This window comes from Limanda limanda, chromosome 15 (assembly GCF_963576545.1).
Source record: "Limanda limanda chromosome 15, fLimLim1.1, whole genome shotgun sequence".
Classification (NCBI taxonomy): domain Eukaryota; kingdom Metazoa; phylum Chordata; class Actinopteri; order Pleuronectiformes; family Pleuronectidae; genus Limanda; species Limanda limanda.
This window is the reverse complement of record NC_083650.1, coordinates 16,798,265-16,811,821: the sequence shown is the minus strand read 5'-3', so window position 1 is coordinate 16,811,821 and position 13,557 is coordinate 16,798,265. Positions and strand designations below refer to the sequence as shown.

The window sequence follows — 13,557 nt, the reverse complement described above, 5'->3', positions numbered from 1 at the left end:
TGCAGTGTGCTGCATTCCATACATCTTTAAAATAGAGTTTTGAATGATGTTTTTATTGCTCCGCGTTTAATTTGCGTAGTTTTTTTTTTTCTTTTTCAAAATTCCCGAGCTTTACTTCCCATGGAAAGTTTCCGGAAGGTTTCCAGAAATTTACCGGAAACTTTCCGCCCCTTTGCAACCCAAATCTGACCTCACGACTGTCATGAGCTGAAGAAGAACCTGGATCAATCATCACAGCTACACTGTCTATTCAGAGGACTGTAAAAAAGGTGATTTGGCAAAAGAAATAACAATAATGAAAACATAATAGCGGTGAAAATTGCTCTCTGTACGTGGTAAATCAATACGGAGAGTTGACAGACAATCAGAGGGACGGTACACCCAGCTGTACAGGGCCCGGCTTGTTTATGAAGACGCCTGTTCGTGACCTCTGATCTCAATCACAGAAGTTCTGTGGTGGTGCGCCGAGGGCCTCTTCATGTCACTGATTCGGATTGGGATGCCGCAATGCCACGCAACAGCGGCTGGAGAATTTGCAGTCTTAACCGTGTGTGAGACAAGATGAGGGCCACTCCAGGCTCCATGATTAGATGTGAATAAGACTTCAACGGCTCTGTGTGCTCTCTCATGGACGACGTCGTTAACTCTGCTGTGGCTTGGATGTTGCTCTGCGTCCGTCCCTTGATGACTCACATTTCAGGTTTGCATCATAATGAATAAATCAGCAAAGGACAAAGAAGGAAGTGGCATCCAGTAAAGAGCATTATTGGACCGACATCCGGACATCAGAAAGATTACACACCTTCCGCCGCAAACTAAAAACACACCTCTTCAACTATACCTTGAATAAAAAAATTTAAAAAAAAGAATACTACCAATTTTTGAAACTAACAATTTAGTAGCACTTAAATGGCACTTATAGCATTTTGTAGTTTTGCTTTATTTTTGAAGAAATTGTACTTTCTTGATTCTTGTTGTTCTTAGTTTGTACCCTCGGGGTTGAATGCACTTATTGTAAGTTGCTTTGGATAAAAGCGTCAGCTAAATGAAATGTAATGTAATGTTATGTAATTATTTTAAAATATATACTGCTACTGTATATATATACTTTGTAATTTGGAAAATTTGATTGACTGCATAAAATACAACCAGGCAAAAACGTAATTTTCTACTTTCAGCTTTATGATCACAAAAAATAACTAGTGGCTGAATGGATGTAAGATTTATACATAGACGCTTTAATATTTGCCACAATGCAAATGTTGGTGAAGTTGGTGTTTATTTTTACCATAAAGAAACCATCAAACTCCTAGAATAATCATTTTAACAGCAAAGAAAACAAAAAATGCTGTATTAGTTGATGTATTTGATCGACGTCCCAATGTCTTGTATTGTGGTTGGGAGCGACCTATACAGCCTGGAGCTCCCAGGAGACGGTGACGCATTCAAAGTGACAGTCAACACAGATGGATAAGCAGATTCGGATGAAGCAGTGACCTTGTTTCATTGTCTTACCGTTCCCACATACCGTAAAAAAAAAAAAGAATACATTAGACTGGGAAATTAACATTCCACATTTATAAGTGGGTGCATTTATTACCCCAACTCATCTAAGTTTGCTGAGGAACGATTATTTCAATCATGTCACTGTAAAAGTCAAATTTCAGAGGAAAAGAACAGTGGGATTGGGCAGTCGATTTCTATTCCGGGAGTTCCCTCCCCATTATTCCTACACCACGGTCGGCTGCCTCGGATTTCCTCCGTTGCTTTGATGATAATGTTCTTCGGCAGGCGGCTAAAGTAATGACCATCTCTCAGTGAGGCACATTGCGAGGTTGCTCCGCACTACGCTCTAATGTTTTGGCCGTACGTTCAGCCACATTTAACACCGACACTTGAAACTAAGTAGACACTAATGTCCGCCACAAACCCGGAGAAGAATACACATGTGCCATTCGCCAGATCTGATGAGCGCAACTTTTAATTGCTCTGATGCCACAGGAACAGAAAGGATGAAATGATAAGATGAAAAATCAAAAGGCGTTCACTCACCTCCCCCTCCTCCCAGAAGACTGGAGTTAGCTGAAAAGAGGAGAGAAAAACATGAATCAGTAAACGTCAAAGAGGAGAGAAATGTTCAGTCAGCAATATCTGGCTATTGTAGTTAAAAGTCTTAAAATGTACAAGTCGGATTTTTTTCATCAATACACATATTTGAATATCTGAACCTATACAAGACCCATGGAAAAAAAAAGCACTCTGTCGTTTCAGTACATTTTCAAAGCACTGAAAAGAAAACTGGGGAAGTTTCTTTTATCGCTTTGTTTTATTTCCCCCGATCAAGGCGGTAGCTGCTAGGGAGATTATGTGGAGAAGAGAGGGGGGGGGGGGTAGTGTGGGTATGAAGCACCAAGAAGAACCTGCAATTGGCTTGAATGAATATATGCAGTCTCGTTACAGATTCAACACTTTCTCAGATAAACGTGTTATCGCACATTTGGATATCTGAGTCAAGCAATACGAGATTCAGCGTTTCTAACGGTTGCTCCCGACAACGCCACCTCAATCATCCAGCTGTAGCAAGTAACAGAGAAACCAGTTCAATAGTCTGTTCATCACATCTCACATAGACACAGATGATCATTGTGTATAGCTCAATTGTGTGCATGTGTGTGTGTGTGTGTGGGGGGGGGGGGGTTCTTTCTCATTTATTTTTTTTATTAGTAAATTTGCAAGTTGGCAACAAGCGTGTGATCCAGTCAGCAGCTAATTTCAATATACGCTCCTTGGCAGATTTCTTTCTTGGCACCATGACAAAGGGTATGGCTCAATAAAACATGTGGTCCATTAAAAACAATTAACAGTGGCCTGTGGACTGAGACAGTCGGATACTGCTGTACCACATAGAGATCCAGAATTCGCCTTCTCTTTGTGGGGTGCGCTTGTTTCTTTACGGAAATGGAACACACGTAACGATGGAAAGGAACTCTTCTCTACCGATCTAATGCTGCATTCTGATTCAAACTCTGTAAAAATGTATTGGAAACAGGGTCCAGACATTTTGTGAAGTTTGCCTTTTACATATGAAGAAGGAAGCAGATTGGTCGGGTCAGACGTGTTCACAACAACGGGAAAATGTCGGAAGCATTCAGTCGAAGGGTGGCGCCCATAAGTAGAGGAGGCGGGGGGGGGGGGACATGATGCATAAATTGCGCTGCAGAAAGCACTGCTGTTTGTTTACTGCACAAACACCCCTCTCCAACAAAAAAGCTCTTGAATTTCATTGTCTCTCCAAGTTGACATGTACGCCGGCATCTTCTGCATGTTTGGCTCTTTCATGCATACATTCTACTGGGATGGAGGGGGGGGGCACCTGACTCAAACATTTGCATTCTCACATGCAGCTCCTCTGGGGAAATGTCTGGACATCAGTGCACGTCTGAACGCAGCTTTACAGAGAGAAGCTTCCCTCTCGAATAAGCCCTTTTTCACACAGCCTGTATTAAAAAAGATACAAACACAGAGACGGACCGGTGTTGTTCCAGTAACAAGCCAACAGCAGAGGTGGTCACAGAGACGGATCGATGTTTGTGTCAAAGGGGGGGGGGCAGCATGGCAGGGCGGACGCTGACACTGTCGAGTTACACGTCACGCCTCTAATTCAGGAGCTCCAGCATGCTAGGTTTAGAAAAACCACACACAGTGGGGGGTGTCAACACACTGGCTTTGTTCGGCTCAGAGCAAACAAGCAAAGCTGGAATAATGATCGCGATAGCAATGTAGAGAAAATAATATGTATCTGTTTAAACGAGGCCAAAGGAACGTCACTGTCAGCCAGTTGTCGGCTTAAAGACAGTTTAGATCACAGAACACTAAGTATTCACCAGTGTGTCACTTCCCTACGTTAACCACAGTTGTACCGGTTCAACGGAAGGTAACATCCGACTGCTCTCCCGAGTGGAGAGCGCGTCATTAAAAATGAAACTATTTTCATTTTGCCCGATCTGTCAGTTGGAGATATCCGTTGCACATAAGAGGAGAAAGATTAGAGGGGATTTAAAGTACATCTGTTAATTTGGGTGTTGCTGAAAGTAGGTAGTGGATGTGTTTGAAGTCTGGTTCACGCAGAGGCCACTGGAAGAATCCTTCATTCCCTGCAACACGCCTTTAATGATCGCCAGCTCCGGCAACAGGATTGGCTATCATGATCACTGAACACCGCCCCTTTTTTAAACGGCTATTATTTCTCATAAAACGTTTTCTTTCACACGCAACAGATAGTAAACGTGTGGCTCTCCCATCACACCGCAGACCTGTGGCTATTATTATTTTTTTCGTCCCCCTGATTAAGTGTGGACCTACTGGAGTTCACTCAGTTTCCACACCTTTGTGCGGCACCATTATGGCGCGGCATTGTTCTCCTTTGAGCAGCACACATATGAGTGGGCACCGAGACAAAGAAAGCTTTCCCACTGCAGAATTTTGTTTCATCAAAGGGCTTTTGTTTTGCGTGTGTGTGTGTGTGCATGCATACAGTATGAGCATAATATACACACACACACACACACACACACACACACACCAACAAAACAGCAACACAAACAGGGGTGTACTGACAATCCACTGTCATGTTTACAATAGCACCTCTCCAGGTTTTTCGGTGATGAAAAAGACACCCGTGCTCACCCAGCTTTTGTTGAGCTCTGGAATCTGACAGCTATCAACAGCACGCACAAAAAACACACAACTCAAATGTGCATCATTTCCACAACGGCCTCGTTTAAACGGGTTCTTCTGTTCATATTACAAAACCATCGCTTGATAGGTTTTTAAGGCTTTTGTTCCCACAGGCACCTTTTATCTGAAAGTAAATGCTAACAAATGTGCTCTGCAGTGGTTTTGTTATGATGTGTTCAGTGTGTTATTTACCTATCTATCAGTACAATAAAAAGTTATAGTTTCAGTACCAGTTCAAAGCAAAGCTAATAATATGCTACTTTCCAGCAAAGTCTATCATCATTGTCGAGTCTCCTGGGGAGCCTTTCTATTCCTGAGCTATTAAAACACTGGGGTTTAATTACCTGACATTATGGAAATGTATACCTGAGGGGGGCGCTTCATTTACTCCACACCTAATCAGAGATTGGAGATGTGGCTGCTAATCAGTCTGACAACTCTCCGGCGCTGGCGTGGATCGGCGTGACGTGGGGTAGTGGTGGTAGTGGATGGGGTTGTCGGCAGCATTGAGATATCAGATGCTTTCTAACCACATCTGACTCGGTGTGTTCCCGGCGATCGCCCACTGGGAGATGAGGAGCGTTCGACAGGCATCTCATCTCTGCAGTGGGTTTGACAAATCTGGAAGTACCGGGAGGGGTGGTGGAAACGCTGCTTTATGCCTTTTCATTTCCCCCCTCTCCCTGCATCCTCTCCTTTTAATGATCAGGACGTCATGGCGCATGTTTTGGCAGTTTATCTTTAGGCGCACTGTGCAGGCACGCGGGCTGCACAGTATCTCTAACCTACGGAGTCAGTGAGCTCAGCCCACAGCCATACATATCGAGGGAGACATTAAAATCTAAAAGTGGTCGGGCACTCACTTTAACAATCTGTCTTCAAACGCGAGACAAATAGCAAACAGCTGCTGGAAGAGCAGACCTCCAGCAGCAGCGCTACGCTCTTCCTACCAGAGGTTGTGAGCTTATTCAGTATGACTTGCCTGAAAAGTGCTTCAATTATCCTGAGTGATGCATATTTTATAGTGTGTATTAATTATAAACTAGCTGTTCTCGCTGTTTGTGCCTGCCCTGGGCTCCGTTTGGCTATCTTGTGGTGGATCAACACAATGCTGCCAATAGGGAAAACAGTGGGAGAGCCAACAATTAGTATTATCAGGAGACCATTATCTGTTTCTTCTACAGCGGCTGAGCGCCTACACGTGGAGTTGTCTCTTCGAATGTGTGTTTAATGGGTTTTTCACTTTACCATCCTCTTTTATCTACGGCCTGCCGGTGCGTGTGTGTGTGTGTGTGACCCCGGGAGAATTCCAAGAATCAATTCTTTGCTTCAAGGACAGAACAGACTACATCTCCACCTTTCTGCATAGATGCTATCGCCGCGGTGATCTTTGAGCTTCTGATGTTACACAGAAAGCTGCGTATGTTTTGTAGTGGTAAAGATGAGCCTTAAAGGTTCGTAATGATCCGGTAAATGAGGAGGAAAAGGGAAGCCTATGAGGAGGAGGCCGTAACTCGGAGTTTGTCAGGAGGGCTGCTGGGAGCCTTTCCCAGTAGTAACCACAACATGGGCCATAAATCTCAGTGGAAGGGCACCCAGACGGCCCGGAGATGGCAGGTCATTAGGAACTGCTGGTCCACGGCATTAGGCCGGCCCATCAAACACATGCCTGCACTGTCACTATGGGAACACCCACTTCCTGCCTGCCCTTTGAACCCCTTCACCCCCCCTCCCTCACAGTAACCTCATATATCCCTCAGCCAACGACAGTGCACTGGGGCCTCTGCTGTGTATTCTCACAGCGAGAAAATATTGATAAGAGAAGCCGAGCCAGGGAGCGTGACAGCTCCAGTGTATGAATTGTGGCACTGCGTCAAGAAGCCAGCACAGACACAAACACGGTGGAGGGAAGAAAAAAAAGGGAATGGTGAAGCCGGCCCCTTGTCTCAGCGTGACCGTATATTTGCAGAGCATTCATAAAAGTGTCCTGTGCACTTCGGCGTGCGAGCCCTGTGTGTGCAGAAGGCAGCGAGGCGTGGATCTGGGTTGCGTGTTTGGTGTCGTCAGCACAGCCCTAGATCATGCAGTTAAATGGAGAGTGCTAGTGCATAACCGCGAAACCTCAAGGCGGTAAACAGATCCTCTCTCTACCTTCTGGTCCCCACCACCTTAGCTGAACCCTTTGCATATGGCTCCTTGGAACACGCACTCCAGCCTATCCTCAGCCGCCTCACACATGCCTCTCCAGGAGCTCAGAGGTTAACAGTGCACTGTGACTCCGGCATTAAAGTCTGTTACGGAAACTAATAAAAAAAAGTTGTATGGTTCAGGTTGCTTGCTCTGTTGCAAATTGATTTGAGGTTGCTGAGTCAAAGACACAAATTGGGTTGCAATGTTTCAAATCAACCACGGCTGACACTGGAAAATTATGTTATCTGTGTCTGTTGATCTAACAGGTATTTAATCAAGATTTTTTTTTTAAATATATATTTGTCAGTTTAAGGCTACATCCATCCTAATGTGTTTTCATTTGAAAGCAGCAATTTAAAACCAAAATGACTCATGTCCACAAAAAGCGTTTTCGGCTCATCAGCGTTAACCGCCCATACTGACACACCGGGAACCATATATCATGTGACCATTCAAGTCGTAAACAGGAAGGCATGAGCATCCAACTGGAATTCGGGAATTGTTGCAGGTCGCTCAAATAATAGATCTCCTAAGCGTGTGAGAGGCTGTATCGTTGTAAAACGCAGAATTTAACTGCACAGCTGTCAGCAAAAAGTACAGGGTCAGCAACGCTTTGTAATTGATCATGCGTGCCACTGTTAGCCGAGACCGTTGCTGGTTATTTTCTTCCAGCGGAGTTCATGTGACAGGAGCTTGATAAGCAAAGGTTACGTTGTGACCGTAAAAGGCCCAATCAGCAAGCTGCTGTGAGTGTCCATGTTGTAGGTTCCAAACATCTCTGTTTCTGCCCATCCAGACTAAAGCATGTCTTAACTTCTCAGTTTTAGTGTCTCTAAAGCTCTGGAGTTATGTGGACAGCAGGGGTATTTGTTTTAAAATGAAAATATAGTCAAATATATGTAGCATAATAGAGTAATAAACATTGATGCTGTGTTGTGACTGAATGGTGCTTTATGAATTAAAAATACAGATTAAGCAAGTGGGAATTTACACACACACAAACTGCACCAACTAAAAGCCCAAACTAGGTCAATAAAGAGTCTCTGTGTTCTAAAGTCACGTCTTTGTCTCCCTCTATTATTCTGCTTTAATTACAACTCACGTTCACAGCTTATTTGACAGGCACAAATTAGCATCTACCACACAAGTGAAAAGGCAAAGGCCTGGAATGCTGAAGAAAAACTGCTGAGAGAAAACACGGAGACGATCATGTGCGGAGCTGGTTGACACTTAGACGGTCATTAGATGTTCCTCCTCGTAGCGTCCTGATGTCGAACACGTCGGCTCCGAATGTCAACGTTCAAAGAGCCGGTGGAGTGAAAGACTTCGGCAAATTCTTTTTGAGTGGAATAATGTGCTGCTCCAGACACGCACACACACACACACACACACACATACACACACACACACACACTTTTCCACTTCACCAGTCTCCCTAACAAGCATTGCCACTGCAGCCTGCACACTCCTGCGCGCACACACACACACACACACAGACACACACACACACACAAAATCACTTGTGTAAGTACACAATGCTACACAAATGGAAATTCTCAGGCTCGGATTTGAAATCTAGATCTCATGACTTTGACGCTCCGTGTTAAATCGGAGCAATTCTAACCTTTAACGACGGGAACCCTTTTTCTTTAAGTAGCAGCCGAAACTCACACAAATAGAAATAAAACCTAAACGAGCCGATAGTTGTGCGATGAGAGAAGCGAAGAAACGGTGGTATTTCTTATATGTGGCACATTAAAAATACATGCTACACCACACATGCTGGCTCGCCTGATAATACTGGTTGGCATTTTTGGTCTTTATAGCTCCTAGTAGTCCCCAAGGAGCCAGGCCGAGCCAGACAAACTTGTGGAAGAGGTGGCACGATCCCAGCAGCACGTCCACAAACACAAGCACACACACAAACACACACACACACACAAACACACATACCAAGAAAAATAAAGCCTAGAGCCTGGTTCATGCTTCATGTGGACTGAATGCAGGGGTGTCAGCATGATGCAACTGTGGCTGAACCAAGTGAGAGAGGCTGCGCTCCACACAAGATATCGCAATAACAACAAATTATTTTCACAATAACCATCAGAGCATTATCTCAACATTGATGTGTCAAAGTATTATCCACATTTCACTGAGCTGACTGCAGCAGCTTATCTCCGTTTCTACAAACTCTTGTATCGGGCAAAGATGTTCAGATAACATTTTCCCTTCCCAAAACCAATTCTAGTACCGGTAGCAGTGCATTAAAGAAATTACTTATATAAGATATTTTACTACTTGTATGCTACTTAACATGCATGGAAGTGATGATTGTTGTTATTGTTGTATGGCCTGCTCAGGTTTAACACTTTGAAGCCATGAAACTTAATTTATCATCTAGTTCGACAGTCATTACTGGAAATGAACACAAATCATTAAATCTAGGGATGCACAACACCCCTTGAAGCTGAAGTCTTGCATATGGTACATGTCACTGTTTTACTTGTGGGGCTTTAATGTATCAAATATTGCCAATTTGCTTAAATATGGTTACATTTTGGCTAATGCTGGAAATCACTTATTTGCCGCTTTACAGCTCCAGCCAGTGGAAGTGCAATTTCCATGAAAAAAATTGAAATCAGTTTTACCTGGGTGAAACTAGTATAGCTTTAAGATGTGTTATCGCATCGGTACATAATTAACGAAGCCCAACCCATAATATGCAGCTGTATCTGAGGCATTACGATGCTGGCATCCTTATCGGAACATCTCTAGAATGGAGTTGCACTGTTTTGACATCACAATGCACAAATTAAACTTCAGTCAGAGAGTACAATGTGAGCTGTACATACCCCCTCTTTCATATCGGCTAATAATGATTTGTTTCTGTGTTTTTCTGCTTTGACAACTTTTAGGAGGACCTTGTCGCAAACCTTTTTCCCCCCCATTTATTGGGTTGTTATGTTAAATTGATTTGGTGCTGGCACCAGAAAGCAGGCCTCATTACTCATGTGTATTGATACTCTGTCGGCTTCCAGCACAAACTAAATTTCCATTAAGTTACATGATGGGTTGAACTTTCGGCTGCTCTTTGGTATTTTCAGTTCAAGCACTTAAAAGCTTGTCTGGCTCAAAGATGTGGTTGATGTCTGCGAGATTCCTTCACCGCTGAATACAATGATTTGTGTATTGCCATACCAACCTCAGCCATGTGGATCTGCTGGCGTGTGAAGCAGCTTCTGACCCGTGACTGTGTCCACAGTTACGTAAAATACGTGTTTGTGTGCAAATCAGCCCAATGAGAATAACGCTGTACTTTGGTTTGATTTAACTTTGAAATACTCATTACAATACGAGGGGACTGAGAGTGGCTTCTCAGACCTATACATGTTTTAATAGGACTTGTCACATACTGTTGATGCCTGAAATGATGTTGTTTTTGCAGCTTCCTCCAAGTACTACACCAGGTACTGTTGTGATGTCTGAATGTATCCATGTGACAACAGGCTGGTGTCACTGTGATTAATCCCTTTCCTCCGCAGGCTTGTCACCTCCATAACAAAGCAACAATACCAGATGCCAAAGCCAGCCCACACGTCTATTGTTATAATTACCTGACCTTCAAATCCACATTAATGAGCCCAGGATGATCCCATTCTCTTTCATCATTTGGCTTCCGAGCCCTCCTTTTATCTAACAAGGTCACCTTTCACAGCACTGCTTCTCCCTGAAATACACATCCCCCTCATAAATATACATCTACCTGCATCTGCTCAACCCCCCCAAATCCTGAGAAGGGAGCTTGGAGAAATTACAAGAAAATAAAGCTGTAGGTGGGCTCGGCAAAGCGCACGTTTGTGTTTCTTCTGAAGTTGACACCAAGGGAAAGTCAATGCCACCGAAGTTAGACACAGAAAAAAACAACTTTCTAGGCGCTCAAGTGTTCCTTCATAATTCTTTTCGACACTTAAAACACAGCCTTTGACCACGAAGGAGAGAGACTCACCGCAAGTGCTCTGAAGGCTCCATGAAGAAAGAGCACGGCTAATTAATTAAGTTGTTTCAATCCGTTCCCATTATTTTAATCACAAATGCACCGTGGCTGTCACAACAACAGCAACAAAATATCTGTGGTTTGTGAGAAACCCCAAGCCAAATAACAAAGAAACAACACATTCAATTATTAATTTGTTGTATTATATTTCAGCCACAGTAGGATAGAGGGGCTGTGGTTGAATTTAGAAATAAGAAACTGAATTCCCCTTTTTTTTTAAATGAGTCCTGCAGGAAAATCTGTAACAGGCTATATCGAAATATGAACTCATGCGTCTGGAGAGAGCAAAGGGTCAAAAACATATACACAGAATAAATTAACCTAATTAAACCGGCTAAAGACACGTATAGAAGTTTACAGGAGAATATTCTCGCATATTTGAATGTATGTCTCCCCTTCTTAGAGCAGCTATTTGCTAACAGGCCTTAGGCGCTCCTCCAGAAAGCAAAAAAATACATGAGACATTTACAGAATGTACAATTTAACCGTTGATGAAGAATACGTGATGAAAAAAATGCATGAAGAAATCAAGCCGGGCGTAATTCACTGGGGAAAAATATAAAGTTTTAATATACAAAATCTTAAATAACACAGCAAGATATCTCAACTGATATCTCACCATTTCTGTGCATGCGTGCCGACTCTGGAGAGGCACAGTCATTTTCTGGTTGAGATGAAATAGGTTATCAGCAGATTTCACTGGGCGCACGTCACTGCGGAGCACCGGTGGGATTTGGACCAGCAGCTGCATATTACGGATTTATCCAGTCTCATTTCTGGATTTATCGGCCTGCGTTAACGTAGCCCTCCACCTTACTGGTGATCAGGCTTGTTGGTATGGTAAAGACCCGCATGGCTCCTCAGGGCCCTTCACGGTCCACTACCCCCAGCTAGGTACCCGCCAGGCAGCCAGACAGTTCACCTCACTGTATCCAAAATAACACGGCTGGGATGGAAGAGCCAGGACAGCATTAAATTGGAGAGCCACGGTAACTGAAGTGTGATTTTCAAATCGACTCCTTTTTACATATCACTGCTTTCTCTTTCCTGAAAATAGAAGTCTGGGAATGAGGGTCTCGCCCTTGATAGCCAGGCCAAAGGATGCACACTCCGAATTAGAAGTCCATATAGCTAAAGAACACTTGCATTATGGAGGAGAGCATTGTCTTTCTAACGCTAAATGTATTTGAACTTCTCTTACTTCCTTAGCAAAATGCACTTAACCGGCACTTAAGACAATCCATTCTCACCAGCGTCTATTTGATCACAGCGGTGTGCAAGTGTTGAGGTGATGTGTGAACCGAGCCCTGGCTTCAGATGTACACGTTTACATCACAGAAGCCAACTTCATACAGAGATCCCACTACATTGCCATTAAGAAAGAACCCCTCATCATGCCACCATTACCTGTTTACACTGACACAGATAAGCCAGCATATTAACAATATCATGTCGATTTTGGATAGCTTTCCAATATTCTGGAATCAGGTCGGAATTTGCTGTGAAGCAATGTACAATTCTACAGTACGTAAAGCTAAATTTAAAGATATCCAACATTGTTTGACTCTATATACACAGCACAGGAAGTTGCTTCTAAATCACTTCTAACAGAGTCTTAATGAACACATTTAAATCTTCGAGATGAAAGCTTGTATGAAGATCGGACAATCTCTCCTGGATAATAGATGATCTCATGAATAATCATACCTGTATTTCGTATTTATAGTGACAGCTGTAGTTTGATCATAATGGGAGGTGTTTACTTGAAGACAGTTATTTATTTGTGCTACTTTGTAATGCAAATAAATACGTTTTGCACCTCAAAGAAATTTCCTAATGTGCCATCTCTAACTAAGGGCCTGTTCACACCTAGTAATAACTATTACGAGTAATTCGATCAGTTGAGGACGCATTCAATGTCTGAACACTCAGACCAGATTTGAAAGTGGTCTGGCTACATCCTTCAAGCAGTGTGTATGTGAATGTGAGCTGGGCCACACAGACACATTTTGGGTTCTGCCCATACAGAATATATTGCAAGTGTGTCAAACATATTAGGACATTCAGTTTGCCTGGAACATGCCAAGGAATAGACAGACCCTCCTTTCCTTCCTTTCCTTCCTTCACTCCCTTCCCAGCAGACTAAATACTGCCGCCTGTCCCCAGTTATAAAACAAGAATGCATACGCTCTACTCAATCAGTAACCATGTTTATTTGAGCATAGCGTGGGGAAGAGACCTCCTGATCGCGAGTGGTATCTTGAGATGCATAAGGAGAAACATTCTAATGCCAGGTATGAAGTGAAGTGATTGGATCACTCAAGATGCGTGTTCAAACCAGACATGAGCAGGTTCACCAGTCCCATATCACAGGCCACATTTTCAGACTAGACATTCTTCAGATAAGTCTATATATCTATAAATGAAATGGAAGCTAGAGCTGTAAGTGGTATTGCTTTTCTGCCCTGTAACAATTTAAGCCTAAAGAGCAAGACACAATGAAATTTTGCGTATTGATAGTATAGATGTCATACAGAGATACAAAATGCCATATGCCTCAAAATTTGATTTATTCT

At 43.2% G+C, this 13,557-nt stretch overlaps 1 protein-coding gene across 3 annotated transcripts in view; it reads right to left on the bottom strand.

Moving 5' to 3' along the window:
* Nucleotides 1–13,557, bottom strand: part of macrod2 (mono-ADP ribosylhydrolase 2) — a 423,714-nt gene that overhangs the window by 294,300 nt on the left and 115,857 nt on the right. For all 3 annotated transcript variants that reach the window (XM_061086919.1, XM_061086920.1, XM_061086921.1), the window contains one exon: nt 2,053–2,082. In XM_061086919.1, coding sequence (XP_060942902.1) covers nt 2,053–2,082 — 30 coding nt within the window. The remainder of the gene's footprint in view (nt 1–2,052; nt 2,083–13,557) is intronic.